At 43.2% G+C, this 25,562-nt stretch overlaps 1 protein-coding gene across 2 annotated transcripts; it reads right to left on the bottom strand.

Annotated features, from left to right (window-relative positions):
• Nucleotides 1-3,945: 3,945 nt before the first annotated feature.
• Nucleotides 3,946-24,116, bottom strand: SNX33 (sorting nexin 33). 2 transcript variants are annotated; one of them, XM_089538460.1, is made up of 3 exons: nucleotides 23,381-24,116; nucleotides 20,153-22,187; nucleotides 3,946-5,294 (listed from the first exon to the last, which is right to left on the bottom strand). In XM_089538460.1, exons 2-3 carry the CDS (start codon nucleotides 21,591-21,593, stop codon nucleotides 5,041-5,043), a joined length of 1,695 nt encoding a protein of 564 aa, XP_089394586.1. In that variant the 5' UTR covers nucleotides 21,594-22,187; nucleotides 23,381-24,116; the 3' UTR covers nucleotides 3,946-5,040. The 2 variants fall into 2 exon arrangements, with proteins under 2 accessions (XP_089394586.1, XP_089394587.1); XM_089538461.1 differs by having other exon boundaries at nucleotides 20,153-22,096.
• Between the last annotated feature and the right edge of the window lie 1,446 nt (nucleotides 24,117-25,562).

Below are 25,562 nucleotides of genomic sequence, written 5' to 3'. Positions count from 1 at the left end.
ATGAAAACGGTATGGAAGCAAACCTTGATTTTTCCCTTTTATATGAGGGTCGCCATAACGACTTGAAGGCACAAAACAACAGTGTGAAAGGGCCCCTAGCGCAGCATCCTTGCACTCCCATTTCGCAGCAGGCCCATGAGAGCATCACTAAGGGCTACACCCAGGATGATAGTCTTTTTATTGTTTCGCTTTCTCTTGCTGGCAACAAGAAGCTTCTTCCTCCCTGCGTCTCTCTTTGCAAACAGAAGGGTCCAGCGTATTCCATCAGAGCAGAAAAATGCTGAAGAAAATGTGGTTTTGGAACATCTGGGGTCAACATGCAGCAGAGGCAAAATAAAACTTCCTCTGGTCTCCCTGGGACAAACTGCATCCCAAACCATGCGCCTCATCATCATCCAGGACGCAAGCAAACCATTAACCCGTCTTGGTGCAACCTTGTTTTGGGACTAGGAAGCAGAGCTTGGAAAAGTGACCTTTGGGGACCACAGCTCCCAGTATTGTCCAGTATTTTAATTGTCCAGTCTTCATGGTTACATACTAGGAACTATGGTTCCAAAAAGTAACTTCCCCAAGCTTTTTAGATGTTTAGTCCTCACAGGTGTGTGCATGTGCCTTCAAATCGTGTGTCAATTTATGGTGACCCTGTGAATTTCGTAGGATTTTCTCAGGGAAGGAATACTCAGAAGTGGTTTTGCCAGTTACTCGCAAAATGTAGCCTACAGCATCTGGTATTCATTGGCAGTCTCCCATCCAAGTACTAACCAGGGCTGATCCTGCTTAGTGGTTGCAGAAAGTAAAATTTCCAAGCTGTGTTTAAGTTTCTACTCACCCCAAAGGAGAACATTTTCAAGCTGTTTTTTAAAATGTCTAGTCCTCACCATTTACATTCTAGGAGCTGGAGTTCCCAAAAATAACTGTCCCAAACTGGGTTTCTTTAGTATGTAATCCTCAGAAATTGAGATCTTCAATAGTAACCTTTTCAAGCTTTTAAAAAAGTTTCTACTCCTCATGGGAGTTGTGGTCCCACCCCAAAAAATAACTTCCACATGTTTAGTGCTAATGGTTATATAAAAAGTTCAAATGTATGCAGTCAGAAATGGTGACATGATCCAAAACAAGGAGCGTGAGTCAAAACAAAACCTGCATTTGGTCACTTCTGGCACCTCTTTTATTCTGAGTCAACATACCCTCCAATTGCCCTGATTTTTCCCATTAATCCTTTGCCATCCCACTTTTCCAGCCAGTTTTAAACCATTCTCTCTCCTTCTCCCACCTTCCTCTTTATCCTTGGTTTACATCAGTTGCTGCAAGCTGAGTTCAAAATGCAAAAATAGTTTGTGCTCAATTGAACTCAGTGGATCGGGAGAGGAGAGGAGAGGATGGGGAGACATCTCACCCTTCCCAGTTGGCTCAGGCAAAAGCAAACTGCTGCAGCTCCTCCTAGCTTGTGTCTTTTTCCTTGTTAGTAACTTTTGCTCCACTCTGATGTTGTTCCTAGTTTTAAATCTCTCAAATGTTCAAAGGTATGGCCAGCATGGCGTAGTGGTTTGAGTGGTTATCACTCTAGAGACGAGCGTTAAAACCCTATCCAGACTTGGAAACCCATTGGGTGAACTTGAGCAAGTCACACTCTCTTGGCCACAAAGGAAGGCAATGGCAAATCTCCCCTGAAGAAAGCTTGCCCATAAAGCCCCATGATAGGTTTGCCTTAAGGTCACCATAAGTCAAAAATGACCCAAGAAGGCACACGATAGCAACAACATGGTCCAATAGGCCAATGTTTTCAGAGCCCGCATAATGTGGCGTAGGTATGCGTCAGTCCTGCGTGGTTTATGAAAACGGTATGGAAATTGCATTGCATAAATAAGCAAATTTCGCTGTCGGTTCTTCCGGTCGCTGTATGTTTTTCACAAGGCTAGCCGCTGACTTCTGGTTTATAATGACACTTTGGAGTGAGTCCAAGCCAGGCCTGGTTTCCTTTCTGTGTTTTTAATTTATTCTCAACATTTCCCTGTGAAAACAAAGCCCACGCACTGGGCCAATTTATTACCCAGCGGGTGTTGACAGTAACTGCTCCTTTATCCCCCTAGGCTCCCCATCCACCGACCGACCAACCGAAGGAGGAAAACAATTTATATTAGGGCAAGGATGGGCCACTCTCCAGCTGCTTTCCCAGAATCCCCTCCTTTGCAATGTTGCTTGAAGAAACACAACAACAAAAGGGAAGAAGAGGTCATGATCCACATACAGACACACACACCCCTCCAGAAGTGCTTTTTGGTTCCCGTTCCTGAATCTCCACCATTACCCTGGATGGATAGCTTTGAATCTGCTGGTTAAAACAAGGTTAACAAAACATGAGGACTAGATACTTGAAAATAGCTTGGGAAGGTTACCTTCTGAGGGTGACAGCTCCCAAAGTATAACCGTGAGGATCAAATGCTTCAAAAGAGCTTGGGAAAGTTACCTTTCGGAAACCACCACTCCCAAAGCATAACCATAAGGAACAGACACTCCAAAACAGCTTGGAAAAGTTATCTTCTGGGAACCGCGACTCCAAAGTATAGCCATGAGGACTTGACACTTCAAAAAACAGATGGGGAAAGTTACATTTTGGGGGACCACAGCTTCCAAAGTAGAACCATGAGGAACAGATATTATAGATTTCAGCTCCCAGAATGGCTATCCATTGGTTATGCTGGTTTGGACTTCTAGGAGCTCAAGTCCAAAATATCTGATGGACCAAAATTGGAGAGCTCATGAGCCAAAATTTGCTGGTCTTTTTGGCACCCCTCCTTTTGTGTTTGGCTCCACCAACCCACAAAATTTGGCTCAAAGGACCTATCTGCACTGGCTTAAGTCCAATGCCAGTCCACAGCATTATGCTCCGGAAACAGCCCCAGATTGACCAAGATGGTGGCCACATCTGGAGTGGTGGTGCAACCATTGGCATGGCTGGCCAATTTCCTGTCTCCAGAGCCACCACTTCCATAATTGCAGAAGCTCCATGGACACGCCACCTTGTGCGTCACCACTTCTCCTGAGGGTAGGCTTGCCCATGCAAACCAACAATAAGAGAGGGTAGAAGGACCTCCAATAACATGGCTAGGGCCTCCAGGACCAGTCTTCGGGGGATCCAGCCATGTCATTGGGGATCCCTCTACCTCCCTTCTCACGGGCCGCATGGGTGAGCCCACACTCAAAAGAAGTGTCAGTGTGCCAGGCAGCTTATCCACAAAGCTCCTGCAGAAGCAGCAGCGGTGGCTCTGGGAACAGGGGATCCCCTTTCCCTGTGCTGCACAACATGGGGAAGCGAAATGGTGCGACACTTGGGTCCAATCCATTGCATGCCACAAAACTGTACACTAACCCAGGATTTGGGGGAAACACCAGTGTTTTCCCTGGCTTTGCCAACTCCAGAACAAAGCTGGGTTAACAGGGATAACCCAGAAGTTGCCATATTACACCGGAAGTCGCTATGCATGATGCAAATGGGCAGCACTGGCATTGGGATGAGGATGGGACTTTCGCTCATGTAGACATAGCCATAATCTTCCCCAGAAATTGAATGTAACCTTCAAGTTGAAAGAGGTTCCCCACCCTTGAGCTCAAAAAAGATGACAGTCTCTCCTTCCCTCTTCCCATGAATACGATTAGCCCAAATATGAGTCAAACCCAGGCTTCTTTGAAGATGAAAGGACGAATTGATAGTGTGTTCAGGGGAGAATTATACTTGAACGGGGATCTTTTCTTTGCCGCTTCTGCTTGTCAACGCATAACACTGACATGTTTGAAACTCCACATTCCTGTCGTTTGTGCCCCATTTCACATTCACGACAGCTTCCAAAAAAACATTCACAACCCGTTCAAAAAGCAGCAAAGAACCTCATCCAGAACCAAACCCCCAAGTCCTTCAGAAAACAAACCAAGTCAAAGACACAAGTGCCGTTTCCAAGTGTTGTTTTGATTTCGGAATACAAAAAATAATTATTATTCTTCAACAGTTACCTCTATGTGCGATTTTTTAAAAAACAAAACAAACACCCAACCACTTACAAAGAGATCAATACCTTTTGTGTGTCTGTGTGTGTGTGTGTGAGTTCCCTAAAATAACCATTTTGGTGTGCCAACATTTAAATCCAACCCCTCCTGCCTCCCTTCTGCTTTCTTTCCTGTTTTTGTTTTTAAAGTTATTACAATCCTTCCAGAAAGCGCTGAAACTGTGCAAAACAATCCTGATTTCATTTATTTGTGGGAGGGGGAAGCAGGAATTATAACCTCTTCGATTTGGATGGTGTAATTCTAGAAAATCAAGCCTGAGAAGAAGGAGGGGAAATCCCAATCGCAAGAAATGTTCTGTTTGTTTTCTACGAGAGATCGCTTTCCCATCTCTCTGTAAACAGTGTAACTGGGGAAATCGGAAGACCCTGTCTTGAAGCAGAAGAAAGTCCTACTTCCCAAAATGTCACTCATATCCCATTTCTTGGCTTGGCATCCTTGGGACTATATGCTGATGTTTCAATGTGTGGTCAGGTCGCTAGGGCAAGAACCGTCCCTTGATTATTATTATTATTATTTGCTCAGTGTTGTAATCTTGGTATGCCTTTAAAAGAAAACCCTGGATGCTCTACCTTACATTGGGAGACACCCCATTTCTGAAGCCCCAACTCTCAGCAGCAGACAGGGGTTTCCACTCCAGGTTGTACTTCAAGGTAATATATCCACTCTGGGTTTTACTCTTCAGCTTTCAAGAAGCCTTCCAAGAAGCTGAACCCTATCCCCAAAATAGGTTCGTCATGTCTGACTGTATTCAAGTTCAGACTATAAACAAGAGCAGATTTACATGTTCCCATGGCAGCTTCTACAACCCTACAAAGATAGGCCTGGATGTCAAACGTTAAGGTACACTCCCCATGTTCAGAGTGTAAGAGCTCACAGCTAATAATCCTGAATTTGGGGCTGGGAGTGAGTTCTTTCTTTTAGACTCAGCTCAGTTCAAAGGACAGACAAGGCAAATGGAGCACCACCCCTCAAGGGATGCTAGAGGTTGTCATACATCTTTAAAGTCTTCTCCAATTGCTGGCTGACCCTCTGGTAAAAGATGATCTGCTGCTTGAGGTAAGACTGCATCATCTTCTTGAAGTCCGATACCCGCCGCTCATGGAAGTGGTTCATTTCCGCCTGCAGGGCAAAACCCACCACGCGGCAACGCTTCCGGATCCCATCCGCCTCGTCCTGGTCCATCTTCCCTTCATCGCTCATCCGCTGGCTCTCCTTCACCTTGGCAAAAGCCCCTGAAAGCAAGGAGAGAGAGAGAAATCAAAATGGTGGACATTTTCCCTGCAGCAATATGTGGAATCAAAGACATAGAACAGCCGTTCTCAACCTGTGGGTCGCAACCTATTTGGGGGTCAAATGACCCTTTCATATGTGTCACCTATGACCATCTGAAAACACATATTTACAATGGTCTTAAGAACCGAGACACCTCTCCTCTATCTGTTGGGGGTCACCACTACATGAGGAACTGTATCAAAGGATCACGACATTAGAAAGGTTGAGAACCACTAATCTAGAACCAACATTGGAGTTTTGCAGTATAAATTTTACGCACCATCATTGTTCTGTGCCTTCAAGTTGTTCCAAATTGCAAACCTGGGTTTTGCCATTTTATATCAGGGGCACTATTTTACTATGCCATTGTATTTAACGGGACTTGGGCGACCACGGATTTTGGGATCCACGGGGGGTCCTGGCACCAAACCCCAGCAGATACCAAGGGACAACTGCATACGGATGTGATGTATCTTCATTGCTTTTTCTAATACTGAAGTTGGTGTGTGGTAAGTGCCAACAGAAGTAGTGGCAAAAATGGAAGCATTGAGAGGGGGGAGTAAGCATAGCAGTGCAAAGCCCCTAGGATTTGCAAAAATACCAATTTTTGGGGGGGGGGGAATCTAAAGTACATTGAGAGCGAGGAGTAAGCATCCCTCTTCAAAGCCCCTAAGATCTGCATAAATGCTGAGTTTTGAAAAAAGTCTAAAGTGCCAAATAACAAACAGTCAAGTTCAATGGCAATAAAACATGTCTGGTGTTCATCCTTCTTATCCGATCCTGACACATTCTTATCTTACACTAAAATAAAGACTTATTCAGAGATGCTAGCATTCTCTGGTCCCATGTTTCACATTCCGGTGCAGTAATGATTAGCATGATGTTTGCAGTGGCTTTAACCGCTTACTGATTTCTCGCTTATTTGTCTCTGTTTTGGAAGCTAAGAATTGCAAAATTTCTATGCCTTGCTCTTGTTTGGCTTCAGCCAGCTGCGAATCAGTTTTGTCTGCAAGGACCTTAACATATGTCCTCTGCTAGAGCTTAGAAAAGTTACTTTTTTGAACTGCCCAGAATCCTGGGCCATGGTGTAAATAATCTGGGAGATACATTTTTAAAAAGTAATATTTCCAAACACTGGTTAGAATATTTGACTATGATTAGAGATCCAATGAATCCCATTATGAACCTTCCAGGCTTCTCTTGGGCCAGTTACTATTTCTCAGCCTAATCTACCTTGCATGGATGCTTAATACACATTTCCGTCAGCTCCTTGAAAGAAATTGGGGGATGTCAAATGTGATGTTTCTCTGATCTCCCACAACACACAAAGCATTCAAAAGTACATGTTAATAACAACTTAACAGCATAAATTATTGCTGTATTTGAAGAAGTGGGATGAAGTCCACAAAAAACTTGTGTGAAAATAAGTCACTCTCAAAGGTACTAGTAGATCCTGCTATTCCTCTTCATTTCATTTATTGAGTGATATAATCTAATCCAACCAGGGACGTAGCCAAGGGGGGGGAGGGATCTTGGGGTCCGGACCCCCCCCCCTTCCATTAGAAAAATGAATGGTGTGTGCTGCTGCGCTGCTGCACTCAAGCCCCATTATAATGGTGGCACTTAGTCTGGACCCACCCCTTCCCAAAATCCTAGCTACATCCCTGATCCAACGCTCAACCAATAACACCACACAAGTCACATTCTCTTTCACATTCAGAGGAAGGCAACTTCTTCTGCACAAATCTTGCCACGAAAACCGCATAATAGTCCGAAAGGGCTTGAAGGGGCACAACAACAAAATGGAAACACACTGGGTGACCCTGGGCAATCCACACTCTCTCAGCCTCAGAGGAAGGCAAATGCAACCCCCTTTTCAATAAATCTTGCCAAGAAAACCCCATGATAGATTCTTAGGTCGCTGTGAGTTGGAGACTTCCTGATTTGGAAGAAAAAAGGCTCTTATATATGGGCCTAATGCAGACAAGGAGCAACAAAAATGATTTGAACCCTGCTCTTTGAAGTCATAGTCCAGTGTTCAAACCACTATGCCATGCAATTACACTCTCTCAGCCTCAGAGGAAGGCAAACCCCCCTCTGAACAAACCATACCACAATAGGTGGGTAGCCATAACTCAAAAACAACATGAGCGCACATGACAACAGCAGAAGACTGCAAAATCAGCAAGTGTGCTTGTCACTCATCTACCAACACTTGCAGAAATTCCTTCTTCTACAAAGTTACAAGTGCCTTCTCTAGTTTTCACTCTGGGAATCCTGCATACATCGCTGGCGACAGGCTGCAGCAAGGTCAAAATAAAACTGCTTCCGGTCTCTTTGGAGGTATGCTATTTAAATGACACACACATTTTAAGAGGTCAGAAGTTGCACCAAAGCTACACTCCAGCCCTTAGGGCTGGACCATGGCTTTGGTATGGCTTCCAGCCTCTTAAAACGCATGCATCATTTAAACAGCAATAGCTCCAAAGTGACCCGAAACAGCTTTATTTTGGCCTGTCTGTATGGGCCCATTGCAACGGTCTCATTCTGTTCGACTTTTCTTGAGATCTTAAGACTTGAACCCAGGGAAAACACAGCCATGAATCCTAAAGATTCAACTGACATCCCCACTAATGCAAATGAAGGAACAACCTAGTTTTTTATGAAAGCAATAAATAATTCAAACAGACCACTTAATGTACCGAGCTGTCACTGCAAACAGACTGCTTGGCTTTCCCCACAAAATCCTTCTACGCCCCCCCTCCTTTGCACACTGGACTTACTCATGTGTAAAATTGCATCTGTTCTGAGTGTGTATGTGTGCAAATGCGCACACAAGAGAGAAACAGAGGAATGACATTGTCAGAGCACAGAATCCAGGTCATCCGCTGTTGAGACCGGTCTAATCTGAAGTGTACTTCCATGTCTATAATTAATTAGCTGCTCTGTTTTCTCAGGGCACTTTGTACTCATTCTGGGTCTGTACACCCTCCAAATGTTTCTATTATATATATATGAACACACACACACACACACACACACACACACACATACGGTATATACTCATGTATGTCTAGAAATTTTAGTCATATAGTGACCCCAAAAACCTGAGTTGATTTATCCATGGGTCAATGTAAGTATTGTACTTTGACTTAAATATATACCATCCCCTAGTAAAAAGCAAGAGAGTAATCTGTCCTGGAAGCACTGACTTCCCTCTATTCTCTCATCAATCCAGTTTTTATTATGAATACAAACAGTTATGCCTTCTGCAGTTTTGTAAGTCTTTTGGCATTGTTTTCCTTTGCTTCATCCTTTGTTGCATGGCCCTAAATTTTGCCCTCGACTTATCCATGGGTCATATCAAAATCCATAATTCTGGCCCCAAAACCTGCCCTCGACTTATAATAATAATAATAATAAATTTTATTTCTACCCCGCCCTTCCATGGAAATGATCAGGGCGACTTATACATGAGATCAAATTATAGTCCAGTATATACGGTACACACACACAAACACACACACACACACACACACACATATATATATATATATACATACACAGACACATTCAATTTAAGTCAAAACAAAACTTTGTCACATACATTCTGTTCATGAATTATTAAATCTTTGTCAATGCTGGGCTATTCAAATTTTAATAGTTTGTATTTTAATATATTATATTTTAATTTATAACTTGTTTTAGTCGGTAAAATTGTTTAATTTTTTAAAAATAATATATTTATGTATTTTAATATTTCATATTGTTTTAAATTGTATTGCTTTATACTTGTTCGCCTCCTTGAGTCCCTATATTGGGAGAAAGGTGGGATATAAGAAAATATGATGATGATGATGATGATGATGATGATGATGATGATGATGATGATGATAAACATAATGGTATCATAAGGATATCATAATGATGACATCATAATTAGACAAATGAAATGTTTAGTTTCCATTCAGCAATCCATTGTGTTGGTTTTCTCTAGCTAGGATTTTAGAGTACTGTACTGCAATTGGATTTAGATAATAATTGGATATAGATAATAATAATAATAATAATAATAATAATAATAATAATAATAAGCCACTCTGAGAGCCTTTAGGACTGAAGTGTGGAGTATAAATACCACAAATAAACAAATAAATAATGTGTGGGAATCCTATGCTGTTGTAACTGCAGCTCCCAGCAGCCCCAGCCATCGTAGCTGATAGTGATGAATGCTGGGAGATACAGTCAAACCACATTTGGGGACCCACATGCTCCAATCCCGGTCAAAGTCTACATTTTAAGTAGGTGTGCAAATAATGCACATTTTTGGCAATGTTATGAAGCCCCTTTAAGACTACTTTGCAACAGACCTTAGAGTTTTGGGCAAAACAGAAGGAAAGCTCTGCTGAAACGTGAAGTGGAATGGATTTTGCAATTAAAATTGAAATGACAAAGCTATCTCCCAGACTTATAAAACCTCTCTTAGACTTCAGACAGTCCTTTCCATCCAGATATCTATGTGTATGTGTGGGTGTCCATGAACGTTATTTATATTTTCTACCATCTGCTGATAGGATATTTAAAAACTTCAGGCTTTATTTATATGCTTTCATTCTGCTAGTAATGGTCTTTGGAATTCCTGGCTCAAAAATGTCCGTAACAGTTTTGATTTGAAGTGGATAGGCTATAAACAATAATAATATATGTTCCAATGCAATAAATGTCCCCATGTATGTACAGGTGCGTTGTCCTCTTGCAATATTTTTACATAGCCTCCTAAGAAGGCCAAAACATGTCAGGCTTTCTAGCTAATAAAAGTCTAATCTTCCAGCATCCTGAAGGATGGATGGATATATATAATTTTATTATTTCCTCTCGTTGTTTTACCTCTCGAAGCCATGGCTGCACAGAGATTTTGTCAGTTGGTCTTTTAATGAATAACAGGCCCATCATTGGAAGGCATGTACATTCGCCGGGTCCCAAAATCACTATGTAGACAAGCTTAATTTGCTTCTGAAATCCCAACTTGGCCAGCCAAGCAGAAGAACAAGGACGCTCCTTTCCAAAATAAACGGCCGAATGTCAAAAAATAAAATGTCTAGACGGAGGAGGGATTGTGTAAGATTTTGCAAAGCCTGGTGATGCTTCCTTGCCATTTTTCGACAAGGATGGGGCAACCCAGACGACAGACAGGGGATGGCGCAGTATGGAAAATATTCCCTCCTGCCACCCTTGTCAGATCCAGCATGGGGTAGTGGACTGAGTGTTGTATGAAATATATACAGTAGCTCCTTCTAACTCACGGATTTGAGATCCGCGACCTCGAAAATCCATGGGGGCTGATTATTTCCAATGGTGCGCGCACCCACCGCGCACCCCAGACTGCATGCATGGGGGGAGCGTCCCATTCAAGTCTATGAGGCTTGAATATGTGTGAACCTCCATTTTTGTGGGGGGCAGAGAGGTCCGGAACGGATCCCTCGTGAAAATGGAGGGCCAAATCTGTGTCTGTGTGTGTGTGAAATATTGTATAAAATTGCCTTCAGGCTATGTGTATATAATGTGTGCAGGAAATATAAATGATTTTTTTGTTGTTTGTTTAGACAAATCTCCAGGATATCTCATTGTGTGGTTTGAGTGTTGGACATCGACACTGGAGACCAGGGTTCAAATCCCCGCTGAGCCATGAAACCCACTGGATAGCTTTGGGAAAGTCACACTTTCTCAGCCTCAGGAGAATTCAGTGGCAACCCTCCTCTGAACAAATCTTGCCAAGAAAATCCTGGGATAGGTACGCTTTAGGGTCACTGGAAGTCAGAAACGACTCAAAGGCACCCAACGATGGCAACAACAAAGCCACCCTTGTCACCTGAGCCACTTTTAAGCAATGTGTGATGCAGCTTCAGCGTCTTGTCCTCCCACTGTACTTCTCCTCTTCTTTCAACCTTGCCTGGCATGTAAACAGGATCTAAGAGTTTATCTCCTCATGCAACTGCCCTGACGTTATAATCCTTTAACCAGGTACTGGCTACAAAGCTACTCGGAGACACTACAGTGGTTCCCTTGCTATCCACTGGAGTTTGGTTCCAGGACCCCCGTGGATACCAAAATCCGTGGATGCTCAAGTACCATTAAATACAATGGGGTGGTGAAATATATAGCATTATATCACTCAATCACTCATGCCTCTTCAACCTACAAATCCCAGGATTCTGTAGGACAGAGTCATGGCAGATGAGGCACTAGAGCTCTCTAGTATATCACCAAGCTACAAATCTCAGGACTCTGTAGGAGAGAGTCATGGCAGTCAAAGCAGTGAATAAATTCCTAGAGCAGATAGCAAGCACCAAGTCCAGAGCAAGCTTCACTAGGGCAGAGGACAACATTCAGGAAAATCAAATGTCTGCTAACTTACGGATCTCAATTCCGCGACCCTGGAAATCCGTGGAGGGACAATCTCTGCTATTTTTAATGGGGTGTGCCCATGCACAGGTGCGCACATGGGCACGCACCCCATTCAAGCCTATGGGGCTTGAATATGTGTAAGCCTCAGTTTTTGTGGGGGGTACGGAACCAATTGAATAAAGAGCTTTCCCAGGCTGCATGGCCAGTTTATATTAGCTGGGAGATTGCAAGAGTTACACCTTGAAGCACAGGAATCTGTGCAATCACAGATATGGCCTCCAAACTTTCTTACATCCTCTGCCCAATGCCATCTTTCATATAACTGCCTGTCCATGTCCTCCATCTCCACTTTTTATACAAAGACAAGACGGAGTTTGCAGTTCCATCTGCACTGATTCATAAAAGGGAGAGAGAGCATCAAGTTACTCCAAACCCCACCTTTAAGCCAGAGGTGTGCCTCATGCGTCATCCCATCACCACAGAGACAGATGAACAATAGAGCCATATAGAGTTGCAGCGAGTCATAAGGAAGTCCATGGGGGGGGGGGGGAATTGTACCACGCATGGTACAGGTTGTGGCTCCTTTATCCGAAATGCTTGGAACCAAAAGTGTTTGGGACTCTGGATTTTTGGATTTTATTTAATGAGATATCTTGGAGATGGAACCCCAGTCTAAACACAAAATTCACGGTCGAGGCAGAAGTGTTTTGGGACAGCAGTGCTTGGGATCCCCCCCCCCCAGATTTTGGAATATATGGATCTACATAATGAGATATCTTGGAGATGTTACATAATGTCATAATGTATATATGTGAAGTTGAAGGCTTTCATGGCCAGCATCCATAGTTTTTTGTGGGGTTTTCAAGCTATGTGGCCATGTTCAAGAAAAGTTTATTCCTGACGTTTCACCAGCATCTGTGGCTGGCATCTTCAGAGAATGCCATCTCCTTTGAGAATGCCATGTTCTCTGAAGATGCCAGCCACAGATACCAGCGAAACATCAGGAATCAACTCTTCTAGAACATGGCCACATAGCCTGAAAAACCCACAACAAACTATAACGTCTATGCATGATGCTTCTTTACCCGTCTCCAAGATGGGTCATTATGTATAGCCAAGTATTCCGAAATCTGGGGGGGAGGGGGATCCAAAATCCCAAACACTTCTGGTGCAAAACATCTCCAAGATATCTCATTGTGTATGCTATATGTATTTGTGTTTCATATACACCCTATACCCATAGCCTGAAGGTTATTTTATACAATGTTGTTAATTATTGTGAGTACACTAAACCATCAGAAAACAAAGAGGTCACTATCTTGGCCACCCATGAAAAAAGTTTTGGGTTTGGGGGTATTTCAGATTTTGACATTCCTGATAAGGAAGACTTAGTGAATTTCACAGAGAGCCAGCACGGCATAGAAGTTTGAGTGTTGGACTATGACTCTGGAGATCAGGGTTTGATTCCCGGATCAGCCATGAAACCCATTGGGTGACTTAAGGCAAGTCACACTCTCTCAGCCTCAGGGGACAGCAATGGCAAACCTCCTCTGAACAAATCTTGCCAAGAAAACCTCATGATAGGTTGACCTTAGGGTCCCCATAAGTTGGAAATGACTTGAAGGCACACAACAACAATCAACAAAGTACATTTCGTACAGTTTCCTTAGGCAAGGAATACTCAGAGGAGTTTCAAAAGAACACATTTATTATAGTTTGATGCCCCTTGAACTGTTATAGTTCCATCCTTTATGATAAGCAGCTCACAAAAGAAATCCGTTAAAACCCAACAATGCAATTTAAAAATAAAATTAAAATCAACTCATTTAAAACAGCCCAAAATTATTTCAAAAGGATGGACAAGTTTTAAAACTAAAGCAATAAACATCCCGATAAGAAGCCTCTCTGGGGGAGCGATTCCATATTGTAAGCCTGCTTAAAACAAAATTGCGAACTTAATTTGATTACATATTTAATTTGATTAAACTGCACAGATTTGCATCCCTGCGCTGAGAAAACAACGGATGGGATGGTGCCGTCGACGTCTAAGGGATTAATCACTTAAACGTTGCAACTCAGACTATATATAAAGATGATTAAAGCAGGGATGAGGATCGTATAGCCTTCCAGATTGTTGTTGAACTGAACTATGGGCATCCCTCAACTCTAATTATGCCACCTAAGGCTGATGGGAGTTGCAGTCCAACAGCATCAAGGTTTGCATGATCTCCCGAATCAGAGCATCTGACCTACCTGGGACAATAGATTCCCAAATTATCCTTGGTCCAAATGCCAAGCTCCCACAGTCAGCATGGCATAGTGGTTTGAGTTTCGGACTAGATCAGGGTTCGAATCCTGGCTCGGTCATGTAAACCCACTGGGTGACCTAGCTCAAGTCACATTCTCTCAGCCTCAGAGGATGGCAATGGCAAACCCTCTCTGAAGAAATGTGCCATGAAAACCCCATGACAGCTTCACCTTAGGGTCGGCATAAGTCGGAAACTACTTGACAGCACACAACAACAACAATCAACAAAGAAAATAAGGAGCCAACACAGTGTAATGGTTTGAGTGTTGGACCAGGACTCTGGAGATCAGGGTTCGAATCCTATTCACCTTAGTTGGAAATGACTTGAAGGCACGCAACAACAACAAGAACCCAGTGCCAAGGCCTGTAACAGGTTTGCAGCAAAGCCATCTCTGCAGCGCCCTGAGAAATCGCCTCACTGCCGTGAATGCAATGCCCTCGCCAAGCCTTGGCACCAGGTCCAAGGATTACGCCAGCGCTGTTCTTTGTGACTAGCACTCTGTGTAACCTGGCTCTGCCATCCCCATGAACGGTCCGTCTCTGTGCAAGCTTTGGGTCTTTCTCTCTCCACATCCAGGCAATGCGCCAGCGAGAAGAAGAAGACGATGATTCTGGAGAATCCTGGCACAGAAAAAGAGAGGGCAGCTCTACCCACTACATACCCACTGGTCTCTCTCTCTGCGGCGGCTAGAATTCCTTTTAGAACTGCTAGCTATAAAATCTGATTTATGCTCCAAAAACCTTTTCCATGGGTGGCTGAGAGAGTGATCCCTTTGCTTTCTGATGGTTCAGTGTACACAAAGTTTTGTTTCATGCACAAAATTATTCAAAACATTGTATAAAACTACTGTTGGGCTCTGTGTATAAGGTGTATAGCAAACTTAAATGTATTTCCAAATTATCTCATTATGCAGCGTAGTAGTTTGAGCACTGGACAATGACTCTGGAGACCAGAGTTCGAATCCTGGCTCAGCCATGTAAACCCACTGGGTAGCGTTGGGCAAGTCATACTCTCTCAGCTTCAAAGAATAGCAATGGCAAACCCTCTCTAAAGAAATGTACCAAGAAAACTCAATGATAGGCTTGCCTTAGGGTCACGACTTGAAGGTGCACAGCAACAAAAGATATTCAGCTTTCTCTGTTAAAAGAGCTCTGGTGCCACAACAAACTACAAATCCCAGGATCCCATAGCAATGAGCCAGAGCAGTTAAAGCGGTGTCAAACTGGATCATTTCTGCAGTGCGGATGCAGCCAAAGGCACATACAGGCAAACATAAATGCTAAGAAAAGTTACTTTGTGAGAGGACAGCTCCAAGGATACCCCACGTAGTGGCCAAATTTTGGGAGCTACAGTATTAAATTCACAGCTAGCTATCCTCCCTGCTGGCAAAATCTCTAATAGGAACTGCTGAAGACAGATGGTAAGCTAACTGTAGGGCTTTTTCCCCCCTTGCTAGCATTTCTCAACTCAAAAGAACAAACGTCTCCTTGGTGTTTAAACACTAGTTGATTTGTTAGCAGCATTTAATTCCACCGGTTACAATGATATAAATAGCCTTTGAATTACCTTGCTGTACTTAAAAGCAGGATTATAAAAATAATTACTATATGTCCAAAGACCTTTTTGCCCATCCTTTTGTGGCCATCGTAGGTACCGGCGATAGAACCGCATCACTGGTTTACCACAATCAAACACCAATGTATTATTTAGGTCTTGGGGAAATGCATGTAAGTAAGTAATAAAATTTATTCGGTCTTTGACCAGTATAAGGGGGGGGGATGCATTGTTTGGACTACAACTCCCAAAATCCTACAGCCAGCATGATCCAGCGGCCACGCTGACTGCAAGATTTTGGATCTCTTATAATAGGATATGCTATATATTTGCTATGAGCCAATGCAGCGCAGCAGTTTGAGCATTGGACTTTTAACTTTGGAGACCAGGGTTCGAATCCCCACTTGGCCATGGAAACCTATTGGGTAAGTCACACTTTCTCAGCTTCAGAAAACCCTGAGATAGGTTCGCCTTAGAGTCATTGTAATTTGGAAACGACTCGAAATGAGCACAGCGACGGCAAAACACTTATTCCTATGGTTTAAAAGAGCGTTTTAATAGGTTGGCTTATTTTTTGGACAGTCTGTTGCTCACCTGAAAGTCAACCAAAGAAGTTGCAAGGCAGACTCCAGGGTGAAATCACTGAAACCAGGAAGTCACTGAAAAGTTTGATTTTATTTCTTTAGGACTCACAGGCAATCCGCATTACAGAAATAATCCAAGTTGGCATCACTTTATTTGCCATGGCTTAATGCTATGGCATTCTGGGAATTGCAGTTTGCTGTGGCACTAGAGGTGTCTGACAGAGAAGGCTAAATACCTTACAAACTACAGTTTGCAGATTTCCACAGCATTGAGCCAAGGCTGTTAAAGCAGTCTCAAACTGGATTATTTCTGCAGTGCAGATGCAGCTCCAGTCAAGAGGAAGGTTCTCTCTTGTGTTTCATGAACTGTGGATCCAGTCACTGACATTTTCCCCTCTCTCTGCTTCTTGTGTTGGGCTACAGCTCTCACAAGAGATGCTGAAATTGGTGTATTAGTTTAAAGGTGGACTACAAACAGCATTTTTCGGCATCTTATGTGTCTCCCACTTCTCTCTTCAATGCTCTCTTGGATGCTCTCTCATTTTTCTTTTTCCTCTTTTTCTTCTATATGGTCTACAACTGTCATCACAACCAGCTGGCTGGGGATGATGGTAGCAGTGGTCAAATGTATCTAGCAAGCTCCAGATTGGGGAAAGTTGGTGCAGAGGACAATGCCCTGCATCTGATGAAATGAGCCATGTATTTATAAAGAAATGGTTCCCAAACTTTCATTCTTCAGATATTTTAGTTTCCAGAATTCCTGACTATTGGTTAAGCTGGCTGAGGCTTTGGGGAGTTGAAATTCCCAAAACCTAGAAAACCAACATTTGGGAATCCCTGCTTTAAAGTATGCTCCGCAGTAAATGTACTGGCCTTTCAGTTGCCACAACAATCTTTCTTTCTCTCTCTTACTCCCAGTTTTTACTGAACTTTGTGTCCTTAACACCCACAAAAATATGTATTCTCAATGAAGATCCAGAGTTGAGCAAGAACATGCTCAGCGCCAATCAAAATCCCACAAAAATGTGCAGACTTTCATCTTCTCCAGAACTTTTCATCAGGCCCCGAATTTTGCTTTGCTTAAGAGCTCTGGAGGACTCAAAAACTTGGGATGGTTGAGTCTCCCTTATCTGCAATGCTTGGCACCAGACATGTTTTGGATTTCGGAGTTTTTCAGAATTTGGATTATTTCCATATACATAATGAGATATCTATGAGCTGGGACCCATGTTAAGCCACCTTGAATCCCATTTTGGGGGGAAATCCGGATATAAATCCCATAAATAAATAAATAAATAAATAAAGCATGAAATTCATTTGTTTCATATACATCTTATACAAATAACCTATAGAGAATGGTTTGAATGTTAGATTATGACTTTGGAGACCAGGGTTCAATTCCCTGCTCAGACAGTAAACTCACTGGATGACCCTGGGCAAGGCACACTCTCTCAGCCTCAGGGCAAGGCAATGGCAAATGGCAAATCTTGCCAAGTAAACCCTGTGATAGGTTTGCCTTAACGTTGCCATAAGTCAGAAATGATTTGAAGGCACACAACAATAACAACAACTGTTTCATACACGGTGTTTTTAATAATTCTGTGCATGAAACTAAAGTACGTTTGCGTACATGGAACCACCAGAAAAAGCAAAGGTGCCACTACCTCAGCCACCCAATTTTGGAATTCTAGATAAGGGAGACTCAACCTGTGTTGCCCAAAGGTAGATTTTGTGCTTTATCCCTAAGAGCTCAACTTAGCTACTTTTGACATTTATTCATGCTCTGTTTCTCTAGGAACAAATTCTTGAGATCAGTGGTTCCCAGACTTTGGTCCTCTAGATGTTTTGGACTTCAGCTCCCAGAATTCCTGTTGGCCAATCTGGTCAGGGCTTCTGGGAGTTGAAGGCCCAAACACCTGGTCTTCAGCGTCATAGTCCAATGCTCAAAACACAACACCATGTTGGCTTCTCCTGTAGCTCCGTTCTATTTTGGGATCCTTTTCTAGGCCAACATTTCTGCCACAAGCTACTTTTTCTTTTCTTGGAGCTGTGATGCATTCCTCAACCACACTAACAACTCACCATTCCCACACAGAAACAGGACCTAAGGTGAGCATCTTGGATGTTTGCAAACATCCCATGTCTCCCCAACCCTCTGATCTCTGCAGAATGTACAGTGGTCCCTCCACATTTGCTGGGATTAAGGATAAAGGACCCCATGAATGTGGAAAAACCACAGATTTAAAAAAAATACTATTCATTTTACAGAAATGAACACCTCTCTAAAAATCCTCAAGTCCTCCAGTGCAACTCTATGGTCAACATCTGCCAGAGGTTGATCATAGAATCATGCTGGAGGACCTACAGATGCCTAGAGAAGGGTTTTCTCTAGAAACATCTAGGTTCTCCAGCACAACTCTATGGTCAACTTCTGGCAGAGTTGTGCTGGAGGACTTAGATCAGTGATGGTGAACCTATGGCACTCAGAGCCCTCTCTGTGGGCACATGTGCCATCATCCCAGCACAGAGTTTGTTACTAGAAAGCCAGAGGGACATGGCACTTTGCAATAAATAAGTGAGGTCTGAGTTGCAATTTGGGCACTCAGCCTCAAAAAGATTCACCATCACTGACTTAGGCGGGTTACATACCGCCATTTGGGACATCCCCAGGATGTCCCAGTTTAAAAAAGGGGCGTCTCTTCTAGACGCCCCTACTCCTGTTACGGACTCTGTCTGTAACAAATGGTGGCAGACGTTCCACACGGCCGCTGCCATCTTGACGTAGCGGACGCTGTGCGTCCGCACCTTGCACGGTGCTTATGACGTCGCGAGGGCGCCATTGGTGCCTCGCGGCATCATAACTGCGACGCGAGAAGAAGCTCCCTTTTGGAGCTTCTTTTTTGCTCCGTGCGGGAGCCGCAGCTCCCTCACGGAGCAAACAGCAGCGCTGGCAGACCCTAGATATTCCTGCAAAAGTCAAAGCCACAAATGTGGAGGTCCAACTGTAATTCTCAGTAGACAGGATTGTCGAAGCTCTGTCCTTGGTGGAAATGGCCCACATCCACCGGGAATGAGTCCAAAAGACCAGCCACAAGTCTTGATTTATGTGCCCTGGATTCTCACCCGTGTCCTGCTCCCACCCAAAGCCTTTCCTTAGGAGATTTATAGAGTCCAGTTTTCCCTTCCCACTGAATTTTCCTTTCAGAATTGTCATTCCCCTTTCATCAGTTAGATCCAAAAAAGAGAGTAGAGGGACTGCTTCCCCTTGAAATATTTAATTTCCAAGGCTGAATACTTACAACAAATGAATAAACGAGTTGTGATTGTGAAAAATAAGATCTCTTATCTTCGCCTGCTATTTCCTCAAATGCTGAGGGATTCAGGAATCTGCATCCTGGAGAAGCTGATAAGATAAACCTTTTCACTGGCCTTAATATTTTTCAGTGTCTTAAGTGAAATAAATAAAGAAAAACTGAACTGGTATAACCCTGTTGTTGTTGTTGTTGTTGTTGTTGTGTACCTTCAAGTCATTTCTGACTTATGGTGACCCTAAAGTTAACATGGGGTTTTCTTGGCAAGATTTGTTCAGAGGTTTGCCACTGCCATCTTCTGAGGCTGAGAGTGTGTGACTTGCCCAAGTTCACCCAATGGGTTTCCATGGCCAAATCAGGATTAGAACCTTGGTCTCCCAGTATCAAAGCTCAACACTCAAATCATTACACCACACTGGCACCTCCTATTTTGGGCCTGTTTTAGATCATTTTAAGGGGACAGAAGATAATGGAGTTAAAAAGCCAAGTTTTCCTCATATTGTTTGGTGGAGATAGAAAAAATCATCCCAAAAACAGTCCAAAAATTTTAAATGGTGGCTTTTGGCAGCTTTGGTGACCCCAAAAGCAGAGTCCAGGGGCAACATAAGGCTCCATGGACCACACTTTGCCCACCCCAGGTGTATGCGGTGCTTACCTTTTTGAAGATGGATGATGTCGGGGAAGTTGGAGAGGAGTCCTTGGTACAAGGAAAGAGTGTCCAACATGAGGAAGAGGTCATTCTTGGGCTGCTCAGCAAACATCTCCCCCACCGTCTCATAGGTCCTCCCCGTGTGCGAGATGGCACCGTTCAGGGCATCCAAGCTGTAGGGTGGGTCCATCTGGAAGGACTGGCTAATGGCTTGGAAAGCATTGCCCAACTTCTGGAACTCCTTGCGGAAACCTCCGATATGCTTCCGCACCAGTTCGGAAGCCACGTTGGTCAACTGTAGGACACTGTCGTCCATCTTCTTGCTGAAGGCCTTGAAAGTGTCCACTCTGTCCTCCACGTCCTGGAGATCCTGGTGCTCTGTCGGGATCTGGAGGGTCAAGAGGAAACTGGCACCTACCATCTCGTCCTTCTCCGCCCGGCGCTTCCCCATCTTCCATTGCTTGTCATCGCGGCAGGTGAGGAAGTGTTGGAAGCCCTCATACTGGGAGAGGGTCGGGTGGCTGGTCATATGGTCCATCCACAAGATCAACCTCCGCTTCCGCTTCTCGATGAAGTCCTCCTCGAAGCGGCCTGTGGCTTGCTTCTCGGGCAAGTGGGGCACAGAGATGACGGTGAACTTGTGCAGGAGGCGGTTGTAGAGCCAGTCAAAATGCTTGTACCGCCGGTAGACAGGAGAGCTAGTGTTGCTGGGGGTCAACCGGTAGGAGATGTAACTCTTGATGCCCTTGAACTTGGTTTGCTTGGTGGGGTCTTCCACGGAGCAGATCAATGGGTGAGGGCTGGGCCTCCATTGGGGTCCCTTCGGGCCCATGTCGATATAATAGGCCTCAGCGATCTTTGACATCATGGGCACGTCTCCCAAGATGAAGGCCTCCACTCCGGACCGGACGAAGCAGGAGAACCGGTTGAGGTTCCTACCTACCACACTGCCCCGTTTGGAAGAACCAATGCTGTCCTGCCTCTCCAGGGACGGTTTGGGACGGTAGCCTTGATGGTTTGGGTAGGCGTATGTCCCGGGATACGACAAACTGGGTGATGGGTGCCCGTTGGTGCCGGGTCCACTCCTGGGTTCCTCAACCACCGTACAACCATCGTCCCAGTCGTCCCAGTCATCGTCGTCATCATCCTCAAAGCTGCCCTGATGGGAGACGCTAGCGTTGGACGGGGGGACAGAGAAGGACGACCCGTTCCCTGGAGATCCCGACGGACTGCTGGAATAATCCGTATACATGGAAGCCGATCGGGAGCGAAGGATCACCACGTAGGAGGCGGGGAACAGTCCCGTCTCTCCTCGGCTGTTGGTCCCTTGCAACCAACCATCCAGAGAGTTTTCGTTGAAGATCACCAGCTCCTCATTCTCTTGAATGCTGATCTCTTCCTTGTTTTCGCTCTGGAAATTGTAGAGCGCCCTCGCTTTCAGAGCCATGGCTGTTCCTCATAAGACCACCTTGGTACGTGTAGCAAACGTCTCCTCTCCAGAGCCTTTGGTGGCTTCTCAGAAGATACTTAAGTCCCTATCAGTAGACAAGCTCTTAAAAGAGAAAGAAAACTGCCGTATGTCCCTTACGCTTTGGCCTCTAGAGAAACTTTATGCTCTAGTTCCTCAGACTTTCCCAAAAGGAACAAAATCAGGATTTTCACAGTCTGGAGGTCCAAAGGTTTAGATGAAGAACGACATGTGCTTGGGGCCGGCCAAACAACATTTTTGACCCTTCGTCATTGGGTTCTTTTTTTCAGGTTATATAGGCCTCGGTCAGATGCACGGATAACCCAAACGTTGTCATCTCTCTGTCGGTTTTTATCTAGCAAACAGGTTATTCCTGAACCATCTGCTTTTTGTGAAACATTATGCACACAGGTTAGCAATCTTCAAGTGACGGGATACATCCACATGCCGGATTTATGCACGGAATTTCTTCTTTTATATCTCTATAAATTAAAACAAAAAACTACAGGGTCGTCTTCTTTTGAATCCAGTCCAGTGAATTAAGACACAACGGCGCTGGTTTTCCAAAGTGCCCTTCAGGAAAAGGGGAGAAGTGGAAGGAAGAGAGGAGAAGAAAAAAATATTGCTGTGTTATTATAGATAGAAAAATGTTTTGCAAGACCGGATAATCCCTTCGGGGCCAGAGACAAAACTCAGAACTCGCCAAAGGGGCGGAGGGGTTTCATGGAAAAATAAAAGCACATTATTGAAAGGCGGCAGGTCAATCCAAACTATGGGTCACGCCTCACGTTTGCACACAAATAAAATACACACCAGACAACTCCTGCTTGATCCTCAGAGGGAAGACAAAGTTCACCTCCGGCTCCTTGTCTTTTTCCTCCTTGGCACCAGGAAAAGAACTTATTATTATTATTATTATTATCCTGCCTTTCTCCCAAGTTGGGACCCAAAACACATTAAAACAACACTTTAAAAAGCAATCACAATAATCCAATTATGTATGAAAGGAAATAAAGCCAAGTACTCAGTCTGCTCTTCCTGGGTTTGAAAATGGAAAGGAGGCTATCTATCGATTATTACCTTTTAATATCTAATAGATATTAGATAGTATCTAATACTATCGATCATTACCTATTATTATTATTATTTATTTTTTATTATTCTCCCTTTCTCCCAAGTTGGGACCCAAGGCAACTCACAAGATATATCTATCTATTATATATATATATATATATATATATATATATATACACACACACACACACACACACACACACTTTAAAAAGCAATTAAAATAATCTAATTATGAATGAAATGAAATGAAGTAGCAGTCTGCTCTTTCTGGGATTGAAAATGGAAAGGGGGCTCTCTCTCTCTCTCTCTCTCTCTATATATATATATATATACATACATATATATACACACACACACACACACACACATATATATATATATTTGGCAGGGAATACAGAGAAATAAAAGTTACATTCCCCCTCCTCTCCTCTCTCTTTCCCCCCTAAAACCTCTCAACCCTCCAAAGTTATTCAGTTCCTCCAACTGAGCGTAAAATCCTATTTTGAGGAAGGGATGAGGATCTCTTTTGTGATTCCTGATCCTTTTCTTCAGGGTCCAAAAGAAAACTGGCCCTCCATCTCCAAACAACTCCAGCCTGAGAAAGAGACAGAAAGAGAAAAGGAGAAAGAAAGAAGGAACGTGAAAGGAACGCAAAGCTAATTCCTTCCTTTTCAAATAAAGCAAACTCTTACCAGAGGGAAAAAAGAAAATGACAGCCACCAACTTTCCAACCAAAGGGACCAAATGCAAGGGAATATATATATTTATATATGAATGAGATTCTTCTTATGAATAAATAAGAGCCCAGGGTCCAAAAAGGAGGAGAAAGGAAGCAGCTGTAGGATTCTTGTTTTGCAAAATGCAGCAAAGGAAAGTTTTCTTCCCTCTTTATTTTCTTTCTGGGGTCTTTCTTCTCTCCTTCTTTTCTTTCTGGGGAGGGTCCAGGACCCCAAGACCCATGGACCCAAGCTGGTTTTGACTCCGATCTGGGCTTTTTCTTGCCTCCTTTCAATTCAAAGGGCTCTTTGAAGGCTTTCTTTCTTGCAACTGTGTATCTTCTTTGGATCCGGTTTGGGATATTATGTTGCAAAGGTGGAAAAGCAGGGGAAGCAATTAAATTTGGAGCAATCCTTCACCCCAAAAGCCCTCTGCCCTGGGTCCTAAGGTGGAGCGCCATCACCACCACCATCATCTTCTCCTTCTTGCAATGTCTTCTGGGCCTGCTTTATGCTGCAATCTCTTTACCTGGAGGGCAGGTGGCCCACTCCTGCCCTCTGCTAGCCCCTTGATCCTCTTTGCACAGGATCCCGGCTGGGTTTCTGCTTGCTTTGCTCCTGTTTTCTCCCTTTGCATCGGTCAAACACTCCTGGGCTTCTTATTCCATGACGCAAAGGAGCCCTTTCTCTGTGTGTGCATCGCCTTGCAAAGTTTTCTTGCAAAAGGCAACCAGGGCAAAGCAAAGCCAAAGCAATGCAATGCAAAGCAAAGCAGGGAGCAGCCAAAGGTGGCGGCGGGTGCCCTCTTCAGGCCGAGGCGAACATTGCAGCCCCCCTTGACTCTTGCCAGGGACTTGAACGCCCCTCTTTCTCTTTTGGTTTGGTCCAGGGTTCCAGTAAACAAGGCGAGGGAGGGTTGAACCATTTCAGCCAATGGAGGGGGGGTGATATCCCAGGTAATGGAAGGCACCTGCCTCTCCAGCAAAGAATATTATGTAACTATACATATATAGTTATATTTTATATATATAGTTATAATTTCTCTCTCTCTCTCTCTCTCTCTCTCTATATATATATATATATATATAAAACATATTATAGTATAGTATACATATATAATATTATATAAATATATTATATAAAATATTATATATTTATATATAATATTATCTATTTATATACTATATATTTATATATTATATACTGATATATTATATATTTATATATAATATTATATATATATATATACTGTAGAAATGGTGCAATTTTTGACACTGCGTTATTGTTTTTTTTTAAAAAACATACTTTTTATTAATTTTTTGTCTCAAACGTAATCCAATACAATTTCCTTTATACATATATAATTACATCTTATTATATTTCAAGCAACGCAGGGAAATGTCAGATTAGCCATTTGTAAACCGCTCCGATAGCCTTTTGGCTGAAGAGCGAGGTATAAAGAAATAATTTATAATAACGATAATAATAATTAAAGTTCTTCCTCCATCTTGAACTTCTTCATATTTAATATTTGTTCATCTTTTTTGGGAATATTATATATATGTGTGTGTGTGTGAATATTTGTTCAGGTTCTTCTTCCATGAGTTATACCACAATTACAACATGTCTAATAATAATAATAATAATAATTACATCTTGATCTTTCACTTTGTATCATACACTCATAATTTATTTGCTGTAAATTACTCTACGTTTGACTTGATTTTTTAAACACAATTTCTGTTTATTATCTTAATTTTTTTTAAGTTCTTCATATTGGTTTAATCCCTTCTGATAGTGTTTTATCCCTATTATTATTATTATTATTATTAAACCGTCTCCTTGAAACCTTATATATTTCTGGACCATCTTTGTTTACACCAATTCGTTACTGAGTCCCAGTCTTCGTTGTTTTGATTAATTGTCTCATCCTTTAACAGGTTTGAGTTTGTCTGTTTCAGTCCTATCTGCCATGCTGCCTTGACCTGGTCAAACTACAAATCCCAAGGCTCCATATGATGGGCGGCCCACAAGGCTGTGGACCACTTCAAGGCTCCTCCGCTGCTCCTCAGCCTTAATAATAATAATACAATTTATTTATATCAAAGCTTCTCCTGAGGAGAATGCCATGCAGAGGAGGAGGAAGAGCAAACACCGG

This window comes from Sceloporus occidentalis, unplaced genomic scaffold (genome assembly GCF_023333645.1).
Source record: "Sceloporus occidentalis isolate IW3139 unplaced genomic scaffold, rSceOcc1.0.p SCAF_9, whole genome shotgun sequence".
In the NCBI taxonomy this organism is placed as follows: Eukaryota; Metazoa; Chordata; class Lepidosauria; order Squamata; family Phrynosomatidae; genus Sceloporus; species Sceloporus occidentalis.
Note: the sequence above shows the minus strand (reverse complement) of the source record. Positions and strands in the feature narration are given on the sequence as shown.